The sequence below is a fragment of the Rana temporaria genome, chromosome 1 (assembly GCF_905171775.1).
Source record: "Rana temporaria chromosome 1, aRanTem1.1, whole genome shotgun sequence".
NCBI classification, from domain to species: Eukaryota; Metazoa; Chordata; class Amphibia; order Anura; family Ranidae; genus Rana; species Rana temporaria.
This window is the reverse complement of record NC_053489.1, coordinates 444,448,467-444,474,351: the sequence shown is the minus strand read 5'-3', so window position 1 is coordinate 444,474,351 and position 25,885 is coordinate 444,448,467. Positions and strand designations below refer to the sequence as shown.

At 41.0% G+C, this 25,885-nt stretch overlaps 1 protein-coding gene across 1 annotated transcript in view; it reads left to right on the top strand.

The window, feature by feature from the left end:
* The window catches only part of RAB3A (RAB3A, member RAS oncogene family), a 56,459-nt gene extending 35,491 nt beyond the window's left edge, over positions 1-20,968 (top strand). Inside the window, exons 3-5 of the mRNA XM_040326948.1 lie at positions 13,549-13,667; positions 17,857-17,981; positions 18,324-20,968. Of these exons, the coding sequence (XP_040182882.1) occupies positions 13,549-13,667; positions 17,857-17,981; positions 18,324-18,514 (435 nt within the window). The 3' untranslated portion in view covers positions 18,515-20,968. The remainder of the gene's footprint in view (positions 1-13,548; positions 13,668-17,856; positions 17,982-18,323) is intronic.
* The last annotated feature ends 4,917 nt before the right edge of the window (positions 20,969-25,885 follow it).

Genomic DNA, 25,885 nt, shown 5'->3' with positions numbered 1-25,885 from the left:
GACCAGTTTTAAACGGGACAGTCAGGTTTTGTCTGTGAGTTCAAGACCTTCCTCCTCTGCTGTCCAATTTTAAAGATGTTCCCTAGCCTGAAAAAAACAGCAGTAGAAATGAAATGGCAGAAGGGGATGGCAACAGCATGGCATTTGTGAGCTGATTATGTTGCTGATCTGTAAAATGACAAGATTGCAAGCAATGTGGCAGCCCTTCAACAGCTTCAGTCTTACAGAAGTGACATGAAGAAGTTGGGGGCAGCTTCAAAGATAACATTGGGGGTTATTTGCAAAAGGCAAATCCACTTTGCACTGCAAGTGCAAAGTGTCCTTGGAAGTGCAGTCACTGTAAATCTGAGGGGAAGATCTGAAATGAGGGGAAGCTCTGCTGATTTTATTATCCAATCATGTGCAAGCTAAAATGCTGGTTTTTATTTTACTTGCATGTCCCCCTTGGATTTACAGTGACTGCACTTCCAAGTGCACTTTCAGTGCAATTTTAAGTTCTCTTTGCACTTGTAGTTCAAAATGGATTTGCCTTTAGTAAATAACCCCCACTGCCTGTGTATTCTCCAAAATGGAGTGCACAGGTTATTCTCTGAGAGTGATCTAAATTAATCCAGCCATAGATGGTTAGAATCTAGGCCGATTCAGCAGGTACCAGGCGAGATTTGAACCGTGTATGGACAGGCTGAATACACCCCGTTGATCGATTGATCAACTTTGGTACAACCAGCCTGTTGGATTTAATATGCAGTTATTATTATCACTGTGTTCTCCCACCAGGGATGGCTCCCTCCATCCTCCCCTGCCAGGAGAACACAATGGCTCTGTGGGAGGGATCCCCCCTTCATCACTGTTGATGGGGGGGGAATCAAGCCACTTTCTTTCCTGCAACCTGTGGTTGCGGAAAAGAGAATTATTCTGTCTATTGCCGGCTTAAAGTGTTACCAAACCTATGAACCTGCATTCACTATATCTGGTCTCTCACTGTACACAGAACATTGAAATGTAATTATTTTAGTAAATATAAACTGCTAAATGCCTTTTCTCATCAGCAGTCTTGTGACTTCTATCAGTGTCTGAATAAAGCTTGAAGGAGGAGTTTTCATTTTCCGATGATTGCCCTATAAGGATGCAGGACCCCTGACCCTAGAGCTCAAACGTGTTTCAACATACCTAAAAGCACACTAAAAAGAGAAGGAGAGGAGAGTGCCTGCGGCAAGACTGGGGGAGAGTAGGATTAGGGCTGCTCTATGCTAAACTATTGCACAAACCAAGTGTTGCATGTTTCTTATTTAACCACTTGAGATCCGCGCTATGGTCGAAAGACGTCCACAGCGCGGCTCTCAAGTGCCGGGTGGACGTCCATGGACGTCCTGCTGCTGTTGTTCCCTGTGCGCGCCGCTGGGGGCGCGCAGCGGGGAAACAACGTGCCAGACACTCGCGATCGTCGGTAACACAGCAGGACGTGGAGCTCTGTGTGTAAACACAGAGCTCCACGTGCTGTGAGGGAGAGAGGAGACCGATCTGTGTCCCTTTACATAGGGACACAGCATCGGTCACCTCCCCCAGTCAGTCCCCTCCCCCCACACAGTAAGAACATAATGAGGGAATACATTTAACCCCTTCCTCACCCCCCTAGTGTTAACCCCTTCACTGCCAGTTACATGTATACAGTAATTAGTGCATTTTTATAGCACTGATCGCTGTATAAATGTGAATGGTCCCAAAATTGTGTCAAAAGTGTCCGATACGTCCGTCGCAATATCGCAGCCCTGACAAAAAAAAATCGCAAATCGCCGCCATTACAAGTAAAAAAAAAAAAAAAAAAAAAACATAAATCTATCCCCCATTTTGTAGGCACTATAACTTTTGCGCAAACCAGTTGCTTTTTGCGATATTTTATATTTTTTTACAAAAATACGTCGAAAAATACGTATCAGCCTTAACTGAGAAAAATAGTTTTTTTTAAAAAAAAATGGGATATTTATTATAGCAACAAGTAAAACATATATATATATTTTTTTTTAAATTGTCGCTCTTTTTTTGTTTATAGCGCAAAAAATAAAAACCGCAGAGGTGATCAAATACCACCAAAATAAAGCTCTATTTGTGGGGAAAAAAGGACGCCAATTTTGTTTGGGAGCCACGTCGCACGACCGCGCAATTGTCAGTTAAAGCGACGCGGTGCCGGAAGCTGAAATTTCACCTGGGCGCGAAGGGGGTTTATGTGCCCAGTAAGCAAGTGGTTAAAAATAAAAATAAATCATTACAATCGCTTTTAATTTTTTACTGTAAAAATAAGTGTATCTACTTTTCTTGTAAACATGGCTTTTATATGGTGTACTATTGGTTACCAGTAAAAAAACAGACTGGCAGCTGTCCTATTGAACAATGTATGATATTATTTTTTTATTGAGTGAAAAGCTTGGACAGACATATTGATTGCAAAGATAGCATGCATCGTGTAGAAGAAAACATGTCCTGCTAAAAGGAAGCAGCAGGTTGCTTGTGGGAGGTTCTGGGGATTAATTGGCAGATCTGGCTGCTGCCCAGAAAACATGAACTTGGAAAACAGCCTGTAAGCTGGATAGAAACTGCAGTTTTCTTAGCGACAACTTGCAGAATGTAATAGTGTTATACAATAAAATTCACAAATCTAATGAGGCTTTTAAGGAGAACCTGTCTTCAAAACACATCAGCTACTATAATGATTTTTAACCCCACTGAGCGCTTAAATTACATTCTCGGAGACATGTAGGACCAAGAGTGGGTTTCTCTTTCATGCAGTATTGGAAAGAGCCTGCGTTTTCTATTTCTGTCATGGATAATATAGTTGTTGATCGCTGTTCTAAATCCCTTCAGAGTGGCATTCCACTGCGATCCTATCAAGTTATGAAAAAGGTTTTGGTTTTTGCAGGGGCAGAAGTTCAAATCTAACACCATAAGGGCTTTCTTTAGCGATCATATCCGCTCCACATGGTCTGCTTTAACCCCTTGAACCTCGCACTTGTGAGGAGCAATTGCATGGGTGCTTGTGGAGCACCCCAAGTCAGTTGAATGTAGGGTTGCTCCGATACTTTACTTTAAGACCTACTTTTTTTCAAGTACTCGCTGATACCGATTACCGACCTTTTTTTTTTAATGTCACGTGACAGTGGCACTAATATGCAGCACTGATAGGTGGCACTTATTAGGCATGGACTGACTGTCAGTATTTTATTTTAATTTTTTTCATTTATTACCGTTTATACCGTATTTGCCGGTGTATAAGGCGACCAGGCGTATAAGACCCCCTAATTTTACAGTTTTTTTTTTTAAGATTTTTTGCCTGTACTTGCTGTATAAGACGACCCCCCTTCCGAGGCTCCCGACGCTTCATATTTCTTTCCACTGGAGCCATATTCTTCTTCATTCTTGTTGGAGCCAATCACGGCGAGCGATGTATTCTATTAATGAATACAAACCCTGCTTGGAGTGGCAGAGGCTGTAACATCATCAGCCCACGCCTCTCTGACTCTCAAAGCCAATCCGGGCAGGCTACTGTATGTAGCCTGCTAGGATTGGCAGAGGTTGTTACTCCAATCTGGGCAGGCTCTGTATTCATTTATATCAATACATCGCTCACCGGGATTGGCTAAGCGGTATATACTGTATGTTACTGCACATCCAGCAGGCATCCGAGCAGCTGATCCGGCGTTTAAGACGACCCCTGTTTTTGGGCAGTTTTTTTAAGTGTAAAAGGTAGTCTTATACGCCAGCAAATACAGTACTCGAGTATAAGCCAACCCGAATATAAACAGAGGCACCTAATTTTACAAAAAACTTGGAAAATGTATTGATTCGAGTATAATCCTAGGGTGTCCATGTGCCTGTGCCTCACTGTGTCCATGACTAGACTTACGTTTGACATGGGAGTATATAGAAGGGGTGCCTGGCTTAGAAAAATCGGTGCTCCCCGGCCGTAGGTCCCCCAGGCAACAAACTTTGCACACTTGTTTAGGAAGAGTGGGAGTCCTAGGGCTGCAACTAACGATTATTTTCATAATCGATTACTTGGTCGATTATTGTTTCGATTAATCGATTATTCGGATAATAGCCTTAAAAAAAAAAACACAATTTGCGCAAAAACACATCACATGCTTTTCTGCAGCTTCTCCATTGAAGTATATTGAACCAAAAAAAAATAAAAATAGCATTGTTTTGCGTTAAAAAGTCCTTGTCCTTTTCAAATACGCAGCAGCTGAAAAAAATCATGGATGTGAACGTGTCCCATAGGAAAACATGTAAATGAACTGTAGTGTGTTTCTGCAAAAAGCACCAAAAAACAGAGGTGTGACCCGGCCTGAGATGTTTAGTAACATAATGGGCTTAAAAAAACAAAAATAAGTACAAAAAGAGCAGTTTTGTACACACGGTACGAACATCCGAAGGGGATTGTCGTTTTGACAGGCTGTTGTCCGAAATTCTTTCCATTACGCTTCTTTCGACAATTGTTTTCCATAATGACAGGCTAGTACATTTTTGGCAACCAACGGCTCCACGTCTGATTTTCGGATGCTCAGTACACAAATCCGTCACACAAGTCGAAAGTACAAACGTGCGTGATCGGAACCAAGGAACGAGCCAGAAGCGGTCGTCTTGTAAACTACCGTTCGTAATCGAGAATTAACATTTGTGATGCGGCAATTGGTGAAAATTCTCATCTTCTTTAATGGGATTAAAATGTAGTTATGCCACGCGTATTTTAAAAAGGCATTTGTTTTGTACGATCTGAAAATCGCGAATCAACGCTCGCCAAACTACTAACATGAAATTAGCAGAAGGGGCCAAAAGGGTGGCGCTTGAGAAATGAACTTCCTCTTTATACTCTCATAGTACGTCACTACGTGTTTGTCAAACTACAATTTGCGTCCCGTTAGTATGCAACACAAGATCCTGGCACAACAATCGTACCGTGTGTACAAGGCTTTAGTCAGAGTTCACCTGCTGTGTGCTGGAGGTTGGGCCATCTCCCTCTACTCTAGGCTGTTATGTTGGGAAACTTCTGTTTCAAGTGACTCATGCAGATAGTGGAGAGAGGTGAGCTCATAGAGAAATGACACTGTGCTTTGGATTTAGGCTAGTACACACTATATCGGGATGTGCTTTGTTCATTTTTTATGTCTAAAGCTTACAACCACTTTAGCTAATCTCTCACCCTCTGTTGCTGATACTTTTTGTAACAGTTGTAACGTCGGCAAACTAAATCTTGCATGTTCCTTGTTTGTTGGTTCAATACCAAATCATCTTGTAAATCAGTAATATGAGCTGTTTTGATACCTTAAATATGATCTAGCAATTTTCACACAGTCATGGTCTAATAGCAAACAGTGTGGGATTGCTGTTAGAAATGTGTGGGATGTTGAAAGAAAAGCTAGAGAATAAATAACATTTAAAGCAAAACTGCGCCAAAAATGTATGAAATTGTAACGGTGGGGAACCTCTTGGCTTGCTGTACAATGACACACTGTATGGCCTTGAAGTTGACTGTCATTGCAGCGTTGTGCATGCCAGTGTTCCACCTGCGGTACTCTGGTGATATCTGTTTACAACACCCGATGCTTGTATATTTTTGGCGACATAAGTGGGAAAATTTATTTTTTATTTTTTTGTTTCTATGATAACATTTTGCAAATAAGTAATTTTTGTTCATAAATTTAGGCCAAAATTTATACTGCTACATATCTTTGATAACCAAAATAAGTGTATATTATTTGGTCCGTGTGAAAGTTATATAGTCTACAAGCTATAGTGCAAATCATTGAAAATTGATCACACCTGATGTACTGATGGCCTATCATTTCTTGAGACACTAACAAGCCAGGAAAGTACAACCCCCACCCCCCCCCCCCCCAATGACCCCTTTTTGAAAAGTAGGGGCATGGCCTGGCCACATGGAGAGATCCAACATGCAGGGAGCACCGTCAGGCGTTCTAGAAGCATAAATTGCACATCCCATTTCATTCCTACCAATTACACTTTTGAAGACCCTGGAGCACCAGGACAGTGGAATTACCCAATTTAGGAAAGCAAACAGCCCAACATGCTACAGATAGGTACTCGGGTACACTGATGGACTGGTCCTTGGCTACTCTGATGGGCTGGTGACTGGACCTCGGTTACTCTGATGGGCGGGTGACTGGTCCTTGGCTACTCTGATGGGCTGGTAAATGGACCTTGGTTACTCTGATGGTGACTGGACCTCGGTTACTCTGATGGGCTGGTGACTGGACCTCGGTTACTCTGATGGGCTGGTGACTGGACCTCGGTTACTCTGATGGGCTGGTGACTGGACCTCGGTTACTCTGATGGGCTGGTGACTGGACCTCGGTTACTCTGATGGGCTGGTGACTGGACCTCGGTTACTCTGATGGGCTGGTGACTGGACCTCGGTTACTCTGATGGGCTGGTGACTGGACCTCGGTTACTCTGATGGGCTGGTGACTGGACCTCGGTTACTCTGATGGGCTGGTGACTGGACCTCGGTTACTCTGATGGGCTGGTGACTGGACCTCGGTTACTCTGATGGGCTGGTGACTGGTCCTCGGTTACTCTGATGGGCTGGTGACAGGTCCCTTTTATTAGGGGGGGGGCAATCAGTGTGATTGGGTGTACACTGTAGGCGGTAATGAGCTGTTACTGCAATCTCCTCCTCACACACAATCGGCTCGTTACTGTGGTTTGGTGACATTCTGTGACCGGCTTTGATTGGACACAGCCGGTCATGTGGTAAAGAGCCAGGGTGACAAGCCTCGTCCTCGATCTGCGCTCCCATAGGGTCGCGCACGAGCGCGGTGCACAAAGACAAGTGCGTGTGACCGGCTGTGATTGGACACAGCCGGCCACGTGGTAAAGAGACATTTATTTATTTTTTATTGGCTCTTTACACTGATCTGGGATGGGCTGTGTCCAAAGGGAACATGCCTCATCCCCAATTGTTGTGCTGGGGGCCTGCAGGAGCTGCGAGAACAGGAGGACATCATATGATGTCCACCCAGGATGGGAGGGTGTTCCTGTCGGCGTCATATTACTATACGCCGGTATGGAACTGGTTAAAGCCTTGGCACTCTTTTGCTGCTCATACTTCCTGCTGTCATACACTCTCTACTTTTTCTTCTGCATACACCGATCAGCCATACCATTATGCCAGATAAAGGGAATATCCTGTTACAATGGCATCTGAAAATAGTTGGGATATATTGGGCAGCAAGTGAACATGTTGTCCATGAAGTTTGTGGTGAAACAAATGGGCATTGCGGTTTGTTGTGTATGGGGCTGTGAAGCCTATGGTGACCCATGTCCACAGCCAAAAGATTTACAGTGGTCACATGAACATCAAAACTGGGACTACAGAGCAATGGAAGAAGGTGGCCTGGTCTGATGGATCAGGTTTTCTTTTACATCACGTGGATGGCCTGGGGAAGAGCTGGCACCAGGATGCGGTATAAAAAGGCAAGTTGGCAGAGGCATTGTGATGCCTTGGGCAATGTTCTGCTGGGAAACCTTGGGTCCTGACATTCATGTGGATGTTACTTTAGTGTCTATGCCTCAATGGGTCAGGGCTGTTTTAGCAAAAGAGGGTCACACTTGATATTAGGTGGGTAGTCATAATGTTATGGCTGATCGGTTCATAATGCCCACTGTCTCTCCACATTACTCTCTTGCACGTACTGGTAATTATCATACCCTGTACATTCTTTTCCTGCACATACTACCTTAAGTCTATACTCCATACATCATACCCACTAAAACAAATATTCAGTATTATTGTACTACCCCCATTGTGCCTGTTCTGGAACAGGCACACTTTTTTGGTAATGTGTATTAATATCTATGCTGTATATAAATATTTAATGAATGCCTTAAAAATCCACATTTACTCCTAATACCTAACCAATTTCTGATTCAGCTATGTGATTTTGAGTGAAGGGACTGACTGTTGTCATATAGTAGTAGGGATGAAGTATAAGGAGTGATAATCATTTTTATAATTGTTGTTGAAGAAGGAGTTTTTTTGCTAGCCGGTATAGAATGCAAAACTCCTTTATCTAAAAAGTGAGTTATTCCTGCAGCAACTTGGTTCATCCAGAGAGATGAATTTAATCGAGTCCCAGCACAGAACAAAGTCCACAAGATACTTGCAACAGATTACAAAGTCCAGTAATTTGTAAATGTTGCAATGAACGGCAGCCTTTAGGCCTTGCACACACGGCCAGACATGTCCGATGAAAACGCTCCGCGGACCGTTTTCATCGGACATGTCTGCTGGGAGGTTTTGGTCTGATGTGTGTACACACCATCAGACCAAAATCCCCGCGGACAGAGAAGGCGGCGACGTATACGACACCGACGTTCTCTGACGCGGAAGTTCAATGCTTCCACACATGCGTCGAATCATTTCAACGCATTCGCGGGATTTCGGGCCGCTGGTTATAAGTCATAACCAGCGGACATGTCCGATGAGTCATGCTGACCATCGGACATGTCCGACGGACATGGTTCCAGCGGACAAGTTTCTTAGCATGCTAAGAAACTTTTGTCCGCTGGAAACCTGTCCGCTCGGCTAGGAATCCGGTCCAGTCGGCCCTACACACGGTCAGACATGTCCGCGGAAACTGGTCCGCGGACCAGTTTCAGCAGACATGTTCGGTCGTGTGTACGAGGCCTCAGAGGCCTATTCGTCATTCATGTCGTAGCAAGCATAGAGACCCTACAATCCAGCATCATATATCCAATCTGTTATATGCACCTAGGTAGCTTCCATACATGCAATAATGTGTGTTTATAAGCTAGACCTGTGCTTCCATATTAATAAGTGAATGAATGCTCGCTTTAACAGCTAAAATTGTCACCTGAAATACCAGTGTTTGACACTGGAGGGGTTTCTGATTGGTTGACCAAGCACTTTTGATCTTGTTAATCAAGATAAAAAGACCCTACTTGTAATTACTGGCAATAAACTTTTAAAGTGTTTACCAGGTAAACAAGTCACCATTTCCCATGAATGTCCCCTTGGGTCTAATTGCCATCAACTACTTCTTGTATGGTCAACTCGCCTTATTTATCAACCTTAAAGCAGAGTCCCACCCATTTAAAAGTCAGCAGCTACAAAAAGTAGGGCGTTGGTCAGGAATCTGTCTTGCATACAAACTGCACACAATTGTTGGCCAACCCGCCATCCGTGTTGTAAATAAAGCCAGCTGTAGAGGAAGCTACAGTTGACAGGCAGATTTTGAAATGGAGGCCAAAGCCCTAACAAAATCGTCTTTTGGCAAGAGGCTATAGCCGGTCGTGCCTGAAATAGGCTTACCATTGGACAAATCAAAAGGATAGAGACACTTTGATTTAAAAAATTTGTATCAAAAAGTTTAACTAGATTTTCGGGACAGCATCATGGCTGACGATGTCTCAAAATATGTTAAAAGACCTCAATCATTAAAAGATCCTCTTGTTCACAGTCCTTTAACGACAAAACCTAAATGTATTATTTGAAAAATTACAGGTACGAGACCATACAGAAAGTGCAATTTCTGTAGATACATGAGTGCTCATCAGATATTATTGCCAAATGGAGAACAAAACAGACCCACATTCTATGCAGATTGCCAAACTATCGGTGTAGTGTACCTTATGGAATGTGAATGCAAGGTTATCTATGTAGGTAAAAGTAAAAGGCCATTTTTTCATAGGGTCAGGGACCTTGTGTCCTTAGTCTCTAAGAAGAAATTAGAAACTCATATCAGCCTGCACATGGGGCTCCATCATAGTATTAACCACTTCAATACTGGGCATTTTCACCCCCTCCCTGCCCAGACCAATTTTTAATTTTCAGCGCGGTCACACTTTGAATGACAATTGTGCGGTCATGCAACACTGTACCCAAATTTAATCTATGGGGTTTTTTGCCCCACAAATAGAGCTTTCGTTTGGTGGTATTTGATCACCTCTACGTTTTTTTTATCTACTGCGCTATAAACAAGAAAAGCGACAATTTTGAAAAAAAAGATTTTTTTACTTTTTGGTTTAATAAATATCAAATAATAAAAAAAGAATGTCCTCCGTTTAGGCCGATACGTATTCTTCTACATATTTTCGGTAATAAAATTGCAATAAACGTATATTGATTGGTTTGCGCAAAAGTTATAGCGTCTACAAAATAGGGGATAGTTTTTATTGCATTTTTTTTTTTTTTTTTTACTATATGATGTCCACCTGGAGCGAGAGACAGTTCCTGCCGACGTCCTATTACTATGGCTCTGTAGGGAACTGGTTAAATTACCCAAGATGAAATTCTTTGCCCTTGAACATATACCGGTACATGAAAGAGGGGCTGATGCTGATAAACTACTCTTACAGCATGAAACTAATTGGATCCACACCTTGTCAGCTATGAAATATAGGGGACTGAATGAGTCCATTAGCTATAAACCCTTCCTTTTTAAAACCATAGGAGTTCTTTTTTAGGAAGTACTCTAAAAAACAAAAATACTTTGAAATTGGGATCATTTTCTGATCCCAATTAACAATTGGCTATTCTATTTTTATGTATGTAAATATGTATATTTTCTTTTGTAACTCGGTCATGTCTTGGCTGGGAAATCACCTGCGTGTCTCCAGATTGAATATTGTCATGTTTTCTTCCTCATCTTCCTTTCTTTTGAGGAGATCCTTTAAATACAGGCTCTCATGTTATCAATAGATTTTGTTTTTCTATACTTGGGATGCTTTTTCCATGTTTGACCACTAGGTGGTATCATATGACTCATGTGCCTACATTAACCACTTCCAGACCTTAGGTGTTTTTCAGATTCGGTGTTTGTAAGACTAAAACATTTTTTTCTGCTAGAAAATTACTTAAAACCCCCAAACATTATATATTTTTTTTTTCTAACACCCTAGAGAATAAAATAGTGGTCATTCCAATACTTTTTGTCACACCGTATTTGCGCAGCGGTCTTACAAGCACACTTTTTTTGGAAAAAATTCACTTTTTTGAATTAAAAAATAAGACAACAATAAATTTGGCCCAATTGTTTTATATATTTTGAAAGATAATGTTACGCCGAGTAAAATGATGCCCAACATGTCACGCTTAAAAATTGCGCCCGCTCGTGGCATGGCGTCAAACTTTTACCCTTAAAAATCTTGATGGGCGACGTTTAAAAAATTCTACAGGTTGCATTTTTTGAGTTACAGAGTAGGCCTAAGGCTAAAATTATTGCTCTCGCTCTAACGATCGCGGCGATACCTCACTTGTGTGGTTTGAATACCGTTTTCATATGTCGGCGCTACTCGCGTATGCGTTCGCTTCTACGCGCGAGCTCGTCGGGACGGGGCGCTTTAAAAAAAAATTTTTTTGCTTTTCGCATTTATTTTTATTTATTTTAGAATTTTTAACACTGAAAAAAAAAAAAAAAAAAATTATCACTTTTATTCCTATTACAAGGAATGTAAACATCCCTTGTAATAGAAAAAAGCATGACAGGTCCTCTTAAATATGAGATCTGGGGTCAAAAAGACCTCAGATCTCATATTTGGGCTTAAATGCAAAAAATAGAAAAAAAAATAAAAAATGTCATTTTTTCAAATGACCAAAAAAAAAATTTGTCTCTTTAAGAGGCTGGGCGGGACTGACGTTTTGACGTCACTTCCGCCCAGCCGAGCTATGGGGACGGGCGAAGGAGATTTTTCCTTCAGTCTCGTCCCCGCTCACCAGCCGACAGCATCCGATCGCCTCCGCCGCTACTGACGGCTCCGGTAAGTGGCGGAGGGCGCGGGAGAGCGCAGGAGGGGGGGGCCCCTCTCCCGCCACCGATAATGGCGATCTCGCGGTGAATCCGCCGCGGAGACCGCCATTATCGGATTCCAGACCGCGCACACTAAAGATGGATACCTCGGTTGTGACAGCAGCTGCTGCCGTTACCGAGATATCCGTCTTTAAAAATAGGACGTACATCGTCGTGCGCAGGTCTGGAAGTGGTTAAGGTACATTGCTTTAAGATGGGTGTAGTGGTTAGCATTTTCACCTAGCAGCAAAAGGGTCGCTGGTTCGAATCTCGACCACGACACCATCTGCCTGGAGTTTGCATGTTCTCCCTGTGTCTGTGTGGGTTTCCTCCGGGTACTCCGGTTTCCTCCCACACTCCAAAGAAATGCTGGTAGGTTAATTGGATCTTGTCCAAATTGGCCCAGTATATATGTATATATGTGTGTACGACTGTGTGTCCCAAGCGCGTCGAGATCCCACGGGGTAAATGACTGCACCAGCCAAGGAGACACTGGCTGCAATAAGCGCCTAGAGGAATTCAGTTTGCATGTGTAGCGCTCTACAAGTCACTCATTCATTCATTCAGGTGACCATACAGATGCCCAGGGCGTCACCACTGTTTTCTATGTATGGAGTTTCTCCTACGATTGCTCATGGTGTTGGCACCATTGGCCAACTGTTTTGCGCATCCCCTTGATTTGGTCTCCATCTGTTAGCACCATGAATGTGGGGATATGGGCGAAGGAGAGCGACTCTTGGCTAATCCAGTCGATGGCCGTGCCCTTTCCAACATGGCGCTGTGTAGTCGTCGTGCCTGTGCTTGGCGTCCTTTCAAGAATGGTGGCTATTTTCTGGCGTCCGCGCTTCCATTGGATTTTGGATTGGAGTGGCATGCGATGCATCAAGGGTTTTATAGGTAAAAGATTTATCAAACTGTATTGGGTATTATTGACGTGGTCTGAACATCTCTCAATTATTTTCCTCCTGTGTTGTTGGTTTCTGATTAGGATGTGTGACTGCTTGGGAGTTTCTCCTTGGAAAATCTGTCTCCAATTCTGTTTACCAACTGAGAGCATAGTTTACTTGGATGTTTTCTGCCACAGAATGATAAATATTAGATGTTAGATATACTGGTAGGTTAGACCAATTCTTCTGATAATTTCATTGATGCTTTGTCTACATATGGGTTGATGGCTTAAAACATATCCTTTTCTAGACAGGCCCGTTTTTACTTGGAGTCCTTATATCCTTCTCTGTGGTACACCAGATATCTCTGCAACATCAATGTTCTTCTGACAGTTGAGCCGTAAACTTTGTCTATATATAGGACATGCATCATAGTTCAGGTGGTGACGCATTGGGGTTATTTTCCTATTCAATGCATTTCTGAGAAATGTTTGATTTGTTTATATATTTGTTATATGATGTGATGTTTTGCATCAATTATGTATTTTCTAATATATCGTTTTCAATCTATAGTGACCATACATGCAGTACTTACCTGAAATCTCCTGAGGAAGCCATCATATGGCGAAACATGTAGAGCAAAAAGCTATTGCTGTTCATCTATTATATGGTTATTGTATGATGATAGCCTGATGATTTTAATCTCTGTACCAATATATCTGATATATTTTTTTATATATATTTGTTTGCAATTGTTCTGTGGCACCTTTTAAAAATCCCATTAAATCCCCTCTTAAATCCCCTCTCAAATCTATACATGCATAATGTTTCTTTTTCAGGACACTGCAGGCCAGGAAAGATACAGAACAATCACCACAGCCTACTACCGGGGTGCCATGGGCTTTATTTTGATGTATGATATTACCAATGAAGAATCATTTAATGCTGTACAGGACTGGTGAGTACTAAAATATGCTGGAATGTGTTTCTTTTGTCATTCTATAGATTTCTGCACTTATTTTCAAGATGTCAATTCCCGGCATTTTCAAGCACACTGGAGGCACAGGTACCGTGTCCATCCCCTAGGCCAGCAGCCTGCCGTAATACACAGTAAGGTAGATTTACCTAAACTGGTGCACCCCAGAATCTGGTGCAGCTGTGCATTGTAACCAATTGGCTTCTAACTTTTAGCTTGATCATTTAAGCTTTGACAATTAAAACCTGGAAGTGGATTGATTTCTATGCAGAATTGCACCAGATTCTGCGCCCTTTAGGCCGGGTTCACACTGGTGCGACAAACGCTCCGACATTGGGAGCTCATGTCGCATGACATGTGAAAATCAATGTTTCCCTATGGGAGGCGTCTTAACTGGTCCGACACAAGTCGGTTCGACTTTAAAAATGCTCCCTGTACTACTTTGGTCTGACAAATCCTACTTCATCCCATTGAATATCATTGAAGTCTGATCAAAGTCGGAACGCCGTCTTGCATGATCCGACTTTGGCATGCGACTTGTGCTCTGATGATCTTGAGGGGGAACTCCACGCAAAATTTTAAATAAAAAAACAGCATGGGCTTCCCCTCCAAGAGCATACCAGGCCCTTGGGTCTGGTATGGATTTTAAGGGGAACCGGTGTGGGGGTCCCCCCAAAATCAATACCAGAATTTTATCCGAGCACACAGCCTGGCCGGTCAGGAAAGGGGGTGGGGATGAGCAAACTCAACGTGGGGTTGGGTGCTTTGGGGCAGGGAGGCGCACCCACCCCAAAGCACCCTGTCCCCATGTTGACGAGGACAAGGGCCTCTTCCCGACAACCCTGGTCGTTGGTTGTCGGGGTCTGCGGGTGGGGTGCTTATCGGAATCCGGGAGTCCCCTTTAATAATCCTGGCCCCCGACCCTATGTGAATGAGTATGGGGTACAACGTACCCCTACCTATTCACCTGGGGGAAAAGGTGTCAATAATAAAAAAAAACACTAGACGGCATAAGGATAAGGTTCTTGTATGGATTTTGGGGGGGCCCACACCATTTTTTCGGCATAGGGGATGCCCTTAAAATCCATACCAGACCCAAGGGCCTGGTATGCTCTTGGAGGGGGAACCCATGCCGTTTTTTTATTTAAAATTTGGCGTGGAGTTCCCCCTCAAGAGTCATACCAAACACAGTGCCTGGTATGGGCGGGGATCCAAGTCGGACGCGTCTCTGAATTTTTTCAGGGCAAAGTCGGATCCAAAGTAGTACTATTGTCGTGGCGCACCAGTGTGAACCCAGCCCAAGTTTTAGTAAATAACCCCCAGTAGCAGGGAGCTGTACCAAGCAGTACTCACGTTTTTAGGGTGCAATCTGTTCAAGGATGTATTCCACAGCAGGGTTGTACGCTGCACCCTAAAACGCCGGGATTTGACCTTGATAGGCCAAATCGCCCATGACCAGGTAGCCTAAAAGATGGCACCAATGGACCATCTGTGGTACAGTATTCATCTTCACGTACATAAACAGTGCTGACCATATGTTGAGGTTATGTTTGGCCAGAGAACTTAATAGCCATTTTGCCCAATGCATGTCCACAGCTTGACACAGTCTCTGGGCTGACTGGGAATTTAAAGCTACCTTTTACACTTTAGAAATATAACATTATGCACTTAACTACTCATACTGCAGCCACACTCACCTAATAAAGTGAAGCATTGCACACACAATCAGCAGATCGTGACAGGCGGCCCATTTTTCAGATCTCACCATAGAGGAGAGCAAGACTCTGACAGGTCCTTCTCTGCATAGTGAGCGGAGATGGACCTGTCATCCGCCTGCTCATCAGGGATCAGCGGATCAACCCTTCCTCCGCTGCTTTATTGGATTGAGATGTGGTGACTATGAAGGCCATTGGAGTACAGTGAACTGATTGTCATGTTCAAGAAATCAGTGGTGAGATGATTTGAGCTTTGTGACATGCTGTATTATCCTGCTGGAAGGAGTTATCAGAAGATAAGTACACTGTAGTCATAAAGAGATGGACATGGTCAGCAACAGTACTCAGGTAGGTTGTGGGGTTTAAATGCTGCTCAATTGGTACTAAGGGGCCCAAAGTGTACCATGAAAATATTCCCCACACCATTACACCACCAGTCTGAACCATTGATACAAGGCAGGGTGGATCCATGCTTTCATGTTGTTTACGCCAAATTCTGACCCTACCATTTGAATGTCGCAGCGGAAATTGGGACTCATCAGATCAGGAAATGTTTTTCAAATTTTGGTGAGCTTGTGTGAAAAGCTTGTGCCTCTGTTTCCTGTTCTTAGCTGACAGGAGTGGCAGCTGGTGTGGTCTTCTGCTACTGTCACCCATCTGCTTTAAGGCTCGATGTGTTGTGCATTTAGAGATGGTATTCTGCATACCTTGGTTGTAACGAGTGGTTATTTGGGTTACTGTTGCCTTTCTATGATCTGGAAGCAGTCTGCCCATTCTCCTCTGACCTCCAAAATCAAGGCATTTTTCTCCACACAACTGATGGGTTTTACTTCCTCTTTATTTCTCTACAAAGGTAAAGCATAATGGGCTATTATGCATCGCATAGTAGCCCATTATGTGTCACTTACCTGAAACTGAAGCCTACAATGTCACCGCTGTCCACATTAGCAGTGAGCGTCCATCTTCGCCCCTCTTCCTTCTGGGGCTGCGAACTCCGGCTTTGTGACTGGCTGGAGTCACGTGACGTCACTCCTGCGCATTCATGGGGAGCCGCCAGTCACGGCCTTAACCCCTTTAGAAATGGCACAATCACCGTTTCTAAAGTGCGCCTGCGCCATTGTCTAGGCATCGGCGTACAGCTCTATTGTAAATATCTCCTTAATCTAGGCTTACCTGTGGGTAAAAGTGGTTGTACAGGGTGTACAACCACTTTAAGGTCTATGATATTTCTGTAGTTTTTGATTAATCTTAACTAGGAGTTCCATAATTTACAATTATAACACCATTAAAAATGGGTAATCCTTTTATTGTGCCATTCCTGTGCCTGTGGACTGTCAAATTCCTTCTCTACAGCCAAAGAAGAGTAGGCACTCGGCAAAGCTTTGCTTGTTGAAATGGATTGATTATTCATCTGGTCTCTCCTTATGCTGTGTGTGTGTGTGTGTGTGTGTGTGTGTGTGTGTGTGTGTGTGTGTGTGTGTGTGTGTGTGTGTTTTTTTTTTTTAAAGCAACCTGACTACAAATTTTGTTTTATATGTAGGAGTCTAAAAAAAATTGACATCTGAATTGAAAGTAAAAATTACTTTGGAATTTCCACTTCATTTCCTGGTTTTGGTAGCAGTACAATATTGGTTTGAAGCATGTGTTTAGGGATGGTTTTATATATTAAATCCCTAACAGTGTCACCAGCAAAGCACCCCCACACCATCACACCTCCTCCTCCATGCTTCACGGTGGGAACCAGGCATGTAGAGTCCATCCGTTCACCTTTTCTGCGTCGCACAAAGACACGGGGGTTGGAACCAAAGATCTCAAGTTTGGACTCATCAGACCAAAGCACATATTTCCACTGGTCTAATGTCCATTCCTTGTGTTCTTTAGCCCAAACAAGTCTCTTCTGCTTGTTGCCTTTCTTTAGCAGTGGTTTCCTAGCAGATATTCTACCATGAAGGCCTGATTCACACAGTCTCCTCTTAACAGTTCTAGAGATGTGTCTGCTGCAAAAGGTGGAAGAACCTAGAATATGAAATATATTTTCAGTTGTTTCACACTTTTTTGTTATGTATAATTCCACATGTGTTAATTCATAGTTTTGATGCCTTCAGTGTGAATCTCTACAATTTTCATAGTCATGAAAATAAAGAAAACTCTTTGAATGAGGTGTGTCCAAACTTTTGGTCTGTACTGTGTGTGTGTGTGTGTGTGTGTGTGTGTGTGTATATATATGTATGTATGTATGTATATGTATATATATATATACATACATATACAGACACACTATGAAGTGGAGGAGAACCGCACCCGGTTTGTAGTAAGTGCGAGCAAACGGGTCTTCCCACAGACCTTACTAGTAAAAAAATATAATGTATAACAATTATTTCCATCTATAGTTTGCTAAAGTAGACAAACCTCATACAGTATATTGTGTGTAAGTTTTATCTTTTGTAATTTACTAGGTCCACTCAGATCAAGACATATTCCTGGGATAATGCTCAGGTTTTACTGGTCGGTAACAAGTGTGATATGGAAGATGAACGGGTAGTGTCTTCAGAGCGAGGAAGACAACTGGCAGAACACCTAGGTAAGTACATTGACCATTATTACCTTTATTCATTTAAAGGCCAAGAAAGACTACTGTACACTGTTGTACCACACAATAGGGTGCTAATTTTTAATTTTTCGAAATTTGACGTTGATTTGCAAAGCTTAAGAATCTACCATATTTCCAGTTTTCAAAGAAGTTGAGTGGCATAAGTAATATTTGTTATACATTGCTCTCAGTTTGGCAATTGCATATTTCGAGTATGCCTTCCTTTCCATTTATGTGCTTGATTTTATCATCGGCCTCTCTTTAATAACATACAAGTGTCTCGCCACTAATTATTTTTCATTGTAAGCCTTAATTAACTTTTCATCTTTTCAGGTTTTGAATTTTTTGAAGCAAGCGCCAAAGACAACATAAATGTGAAGCAGACATTTGAACGCTTGGTGGACATAATCTGTGAAAAGATGTCTGAGAGTTTGGACACAGCTGATCCAGCTGTCACTGGAGCCAAACAAGGACCTCAGCTCACCGACCAGCAGGCTCCACCACACCAGGACTGTGCCTGCTAAGGAACATGCCTTTCCCATATACACACAGCACTCCACACCCCTGCCCCTATCTCCTGCATAGTGGTGACCTCTCCTTCACTGACCTTTGAAACCTGCATATCATCTGAAAATGACTTTGTCTGTTACAACCTTTTTAGTTAGAATCTATGTAGCAGTGAGAGAGTAAAAACTGAGTGGTTGAATAAAAAAAAAATATAGTTTAAAAATCAAATTATATAAATATTATATATCTATATAGAGTTTAACAAACTGAGTGGGTACAACAATTAGATGATTGGAGAAATGCCATGTTTTCTCTATAAAAGTATTCTTGCATCATTCCAAGGAGTTTTTTACAGCTTTACTGCACAATAACAAGTAATTTTCCATATATTGCATACCAGGGCTGATTTGAAGGAAGAACTGTACTGAAAAAAAAATACAAAGACTGCTATTGCTGAAAATGCCTGAGTATCTGTTTCTGTTACAAGCCTGAAACAAGATTGCAGATAAGGAAAGCTGGACTGAAGTCAGAACTCCTAATCTACAAACTTGTTGCAAGTCAATATTCAGAACGTACTGAGACTATTACATCCGCATGACAACCAGGGAACTAGTATAATAAGGTAAACCTCATTCATGCTTCTTTACTAGAAGTTTCTTTGTGATCTTAGCACAAAGAGCAGTTGACCTGGGTTAAGACTGGAGCCCTATACTTTTACTTGGGCATTAAAGTATATCGATCAACCTTCAGGAACCGGACAAAGGCTCCTTTTTGCATTCCACCTTTGTGGTAGTTTGCTTCAAAACAGTCCCAGCATCTTATGAAAAGAAAAAATTAACAAAACCTAATTTAATACAATTCAGCATCTGACCATGTTTTTAAGAGCATGAGTGACTGCTCCTGGAGACACCTGAGCACTTCTGCCTTTAGTACTTCTGGGAGCAATTTATGAATGAAATCTCCAGGGCAACAATATTTCTTTGCTGTGGAACATCAGTGTGTGATCTGAAAAGTCAACAGGCTGCAAGAGTATTAGACATCTCTGACTATGGTCTCTTTAATTGTACTGTTTTTCTTTTTTTTAAACACAAATATGTTTAATCCTATGTTCAACTGTCTATGCATTGCAAGAAAGGGACAAGGGCCGATTGTAATGCTTTTTTTTACCCCCCTATTAATCCTGGGATCAATATGGCTTAAAATAGCTCTGTTGTGCAAATATTACTTTTAAGGCAAGTATTCATATTGGCACTGACTGTATAAATTCGATTTCTTCAACCATTTTGTTGCAGTACCCATCAGAATTCAGAGACCCTATAAATGTGTATGCATGAAACGTGAATGTTCTATCAGTTTATCCAGCATTGCTTTTTTTTTTTTTTTTGGTGTGTATGTGTGTGTATGCGTGTGTGCATTTAAACACTATATTGTAACTCTTCCCACTTTTTGTGTTAAATTATTTACATATATATATATATATTGTTATATTTTTGTTTTACTGTGTCTGAATCTGCAATATGTATGTAAGAATTTTATCTTCCTATTTAAATGGAGTGACGTTTCAGGTTCCTGCCACAAGGAGGCAGCTGCTTGTAGAGGAGTACTGTGGCCAGTAATAGTCCTTTTTAATGTCCTGACTTTAGTCGGTGATACAAATATTACCCTCAACATAAATAGTTCTAGTTCTATTTAATTTTCCATCTCCTAGAGTATATAGTAACATAAATATATAGCAAATTGTATGTTAAATATTATAGGGTTTTAAAAACTGCAGTTGAGTGCTGTGACTTTCCTCTGCAATTTTGTTGATGTAGTTACAATAGAAAATGTGAAAAAAAAAATGATAATTTTTGTTTTAATAATTGTATTTATAAAAAGAGCCAGCTCTATATAAAATCTGTTTAAAGGTGCAACAGTTCCATTTGATTATTTTATGTTTTGAAATAGAAACTTGCGCGGTACAGACACAATGTTCTGTGGCAAGGATCCACATCACAGTATTTAACAGTCAGTATCACTGCAGACACTTGAAATAAGCTTATTGAACTAGCCTTACAATAATTGCAGTGTATGCCAAAATGTTTTTTTGCTTAATTTAGACACGTTCATTTTTCACATCTGTGGGACTGTATTTTTCACACACCATAACCATTACATCCCTTTCTTTTTAGTCGTATATTCTTCTAGTTAAAGTTGTTTATAATGACAGGTACTCGTTTTAAATGACTGAAAAGAGATCTTATATAAAGGAATTTAAGCAATGATAAATTCATTGAGTGAATTCTTCAGGACATTGCTGGAGATGGCTCCAGTCAGGAACAGTGGGGCCTTTGGAGATTCTTGCACATAAAAGAGAAACTTCTGTCGGGGTGTTGCAGAAATGAATAAAACGTTGATGGTTGCACCTTTAACAAGATGGTTTACTTGATTTTTCCAAGCTGAGAATAAAATCTACAGTCTGCTGTAAAAAATGTAATTTTGTATTTTTTCCTTAACGGTTCTGTCACTCTAAAGTAGTATGCATGTTGCCTTTAAATACCTTTTAACCGCTTCCAGACCAGGCCTATTCTGGCGCTCCTCTCCTACATCATAATTTTTTTGCTAGTAAATTACTTAGAACCCCAAAACATTATAACAATTTTGTAACAGAGATCCTAGGGAATAAAATGGCGGTCATTGCAACTTTTTATGTCTCACAATTAGGGCTGCAACTAACGATTATTTTCATAATCTATTAGTTGGCCGCTTATTATTTCGATTAATCGGATAATAGCCTTAAAAAAAAAAAAATTGCATTTTTTATTTTTTTTGGGCCAATTTGTTAGGCAGATTACAAAACACAAATTGCTGCAAAAATACATTTACATGCTTTTCTGCAGCTTCTCCATTGAAGTATATTGAACCAAAAAAATAAATAAATAGCACCGTTTTGCATTAGAAAGTCCTTGCCCTTTCCAAATATGCAGCAGCTGAAAAAAAATCATGGATGTGAACGTGTCCCATAGGAAAACATGTAAATGAACTGTAGTGTGTTTCTTCAAAAAGCACCAAAAAACAGAGGTGTGACCCCAGGCCTGAGATGTTAAGTAACATAATGGGGTTAAAAAAACCAAAAATAAGTACAAAAAGAGCAAATAATCCCTACTGTAAGGGGTTCATTTTTTTACTGTGGGACAGTGAAAGTAATATTTACAGTAGCGATTTTCTTTTTTGTACTATAAAGGGCTAATTTTAGTTTTTTTAACCCCATTGTTACTGGCCGATTAATCGATTATGAAAATTGTAATCGATTAATTTCATAATCGATTAGTTGTCGATTAACCGATTGGTTGTTTCGGCCCTACTCACAATATTTGCGCAGCACTTTTTCAAATGCTTTTTTTTTTTTTTTGTGAAACAAAAACATTTAAGTTAGCCTGATTTTTATTTAATTTTTTTTTGTATAATGTGAAAGGAGAATGTTACACCATGTAAAGAGATACCTAACATGATATGCTTTAAAATTGCACAAACTCATGGAATGGCGCCAAATTCGTGACTTAAAAATCTCCATAAGTGACGCTTTAAATATTTTTACAGGTTACCTGTTACAAAGGAGGACTTAGGCTAGAATTATTGCTCTCGCTCTAACATTTGCGGCGATACCTCACATGTGATTTGAACACATGTGAGGTATGCATATGCAGGCGCGATGTGCTTCTGCGTGCGAGGACTGGGGCGCTTTAAAAATATTTCTATTATTATCCAACGTATTTTTAGACTTTATTTCTTGATCACTTTTATTCCTATTACAAGGAATGTAAACATCCATGGTAATAGGAATAGTGCGTGACAGGTCCTCTTTACAAATAGATCTTTGGTCTATAAGGCCTCACTCTCCTCTAGGCTGGAAAGCCTGAGAAAAAAAAAAAGAAAAAGATCTCAGGCTTTCAAGCTAAAAACACATTTACATCTGCCGAGGCCGGAAGTGACATCAAAGTCGCACCCGGCCTCAACGTCAAAGAGATGGTCGGGGGACCATCTTGTTCTCAGTCAGCTCTATGGTAAACGGCCACCACCGGTTGACTCATTCTCTGGCTCGCCAATCGCACAGGCGAGCTGGTAGAAGCATCGGGGGAGACATCCCCCTCTCATCGCCTGTAAAAACAATCAAGCGGCTCCTTTACTTTGCAGGGAATCGCTGGCAGAAAAAAAGATTTCTAAATGATGACTGTTGCAGGCATCATTCAGATATCTCCACTCGTCCACGACGTCATATGATGGCCTTGGGCGGGTTAAAGGGTCAGTCTGTCCAAAACTGATATTTCTGTTTTTGGAGATTTGAAGTTTAGTTTCACCCATATGAAAATCTGGGAATGATTGGAAAATGCATGCATTCCTGCACCCAAAAAGCGCTGCTCTTTAATTCTTAACCATGAGGTCTGTGCGGCTGCCCTGCGTTTTTAAAAAGGGATGGGAAGTTTTCATTTGCAGGTATCGCAACTATGGTTGTCCCGATACCACTTTTTTAAGACTGAGTACAAGTACCGTTCTTGGTACTCTTTGCAGCTATCTCATTACACCCAGCCCAAACGAAATGGGCTGGGTGTAACAAGATGTCCGCTGCTGGCTTACTGCAGCCGAGTGCATGGTTAAAAATCTTCCTCCTCAGAACCCCTGGGATTCCCTCTTCACTCCCTGCTTCCCCAGCTCTGAGATGGTGAATCGGGGAGTGTGATTTCTGACACACTTCACCAGTGAAGCGCTCAGATGACAGCTTCATAAACCGGTCGTTACTGTGTCAGTCTATGAGGATTCTCTGTGTGTGGAGAAAATCGGCGGGAGAACAAGTTCAAACACTTCTCCCCCCGTTTATCTCTGTTTCATAAACTGTTTATGGGCTGTGATCAGTGGTGATCCTTGGGATCACTGCTTCATAAACTGACACCTTTATGTGGAAAAAAAGGTAATATCGGTACAGCATTGCATGACCGCTTAATTCATAGTGTAGCAGGAATAAGTTATAAGTGCCCTGTAGGCAAGTTGGTAAACATTTTGCATAATTTTAAAAGTGGTTTTCAGCTTTCATCAAAATAAAGCTGCCAACCGAAAACGTCACTACACATTGCAAGTAAGCTGCACCTGCCCTCCTTCTTATCAACCCCCTCGTTATAGCAATGACTTTCTATAAAAATAAAAAAAAGGGGGGGGGGGACATAATAAAAAACTTAAATAATAATAAAAAAATGCACCACATAAGAATACAAATGCATGTGTTGGGTACGCAGACATATGAAAACAGCAAGTGCACCACAAATGGTGGGTATCGCTGTGCATGCCAGAATGAATGCAATCATTTTAGGTAATTTACATCCTAAACTGAGGATCTCTAAAGGTTTTTCAAATATTGCCTATGGGCAATTTTAGCGATCTTAGTTTTTATTTAGTCCTCAAAATTGCTCATGCGACAAACAAATTTACCTGAAGCAAACTATATTTCCTATTGTTCAATAAAACTGAGTATTAGGTTGTGTGTTGTTTTTTTTTTTATGCACTAAAATTAGTTTAGGTGCATTTTTTGCTGAAAATATAGATTTGATAAAAAGTAGGACAAGTATCGTGTGCCATAAAAAAAATGCAACTGACGCCATTTTATTCACACCCTCTGCTTTCAGAAAATATATGCTAAATGGCTTTAAGCAATCTTCAAACCTAAAATGTGCAAAAAATAAAACAATTTTTTTTCTTGCGGCAAAAGGGCTAAATCACCTGAACAATTTTAATATCTTTCACAGCCTCTGTGAGATATCGGCACTGTTTTCTGGGTCTACATATAGCGAGTAAAATAAGTATTGAACACGTCACCACTTTTCTCGCTACATATATTTCTAAAGGTGCCCTTAACATCAAATTATCACCACATGTTTGTAACAACCCATACATAAAAAAATTAAGTTATGTGTAATAAAATAGAGTGACACAGGGGGAAAGGTATTGAACATGTGAAGAAAGAGAGGTGCAAAAAGGCACAGAAAGCCAGGACACCAGCTGAAATCTATTAGTAATTAGAAAGCAATCCTACCCCTTGTCAGTGAAAATTATCAGCTGGTTCAGTCTCAACTGATGGCCTATAAAAAGATGTCACACAAGAAACATCTCATGATGGGTAAAAGCAAAGACCTTTGCAACTTTGTTACAAAATTTACGGATGGCATTGGTATAGAAGGCTGTCTAAACATTTTAATGTTCCAGTGAGCACTGTTGGGGACATAATCTGGAAGTGGAAAGAACATAATTTCACCATAAACTGGTGCTCCTTGCAAGATTTCGGACAGAGAAGTAAAATTATCAGAAGAGTTGTCCAAGAGCCAAGGACCACTTTTGGAGAGCTTCAGAAAGACCTTTAATTAGCAGGTACAATTGTTTCACAGAAAACAATAAGTAATGCACTCAACTGCAATGGCCTGTATGTACACTCACCATGCAAAACTCCATTGCTAAAGAGAAAACATGTTAAAGCTTGTTCAAAGTTTGCTGCACAACATTTAGACAAGCCTGTGAAATACTGGCAGAATATAGTCTGGTCAGATGAGACCAAGATGTAACTTTTTGACCACATACACTTTTCTGCAGATTTTTGTCTTCAGATTTACCAAAACCATGTAGTGCAAGGGCCTGCCTGATTGAATTTAAATTGAAACTCTTAAGATTTGACCTCATATTATATGGTTTTGGTAAATCTGAAGACACAAATCTGCAGAAAATCGGTTTGTGCAAAACTCTGTAGTGTAGCCATCTGTGTTTAGATGTGCATTATTATCCAGGATGTGTTGGCATGAAGGGAGTTTGGGTCTGTGCTAAGATTGGCATTACTCACTGTGCTGGTCTGAGGCTATAGAAAATATCTCCCAGAATCTCCCCATCCTCAATTGGGTCACCTGATCACCAATAACAGCATGCACCCATGAGGACATTTATTATAGAAGTTGTTTCACAAATAATGTGCAATTTACATGCAAAAAATTTGTCATAAATCAGGAATCAAAATGTCTGTTTTACGACCAAGGAGACATTTAGTTCTGCTTCATGGTCAGCTAAATAGCAAATGTCAGCTTGCTAAATCAGTTGCATATTCATATGCAATTTGCATGCAAAAATGTTAACATGAATCTGTGGGTCTGTTTGGTGACTAAAGTGACAGATTTAGTTCCGCATGATTGTGCAGCCAAATCGTCACATCTTTTGCAAACCTAAGAAATTATATGGACTTTTTTTTTCAAAAAGGTGTAGATTTGCTGATTGCATCCAATTTGTCAATTTATATACAGAAAATAAATCTGTCCCCAACTTGTATTTTAAAATATAAGATTCCGTGTTTTTAGGTGCATAAAAGCTTAATATGTACAAAA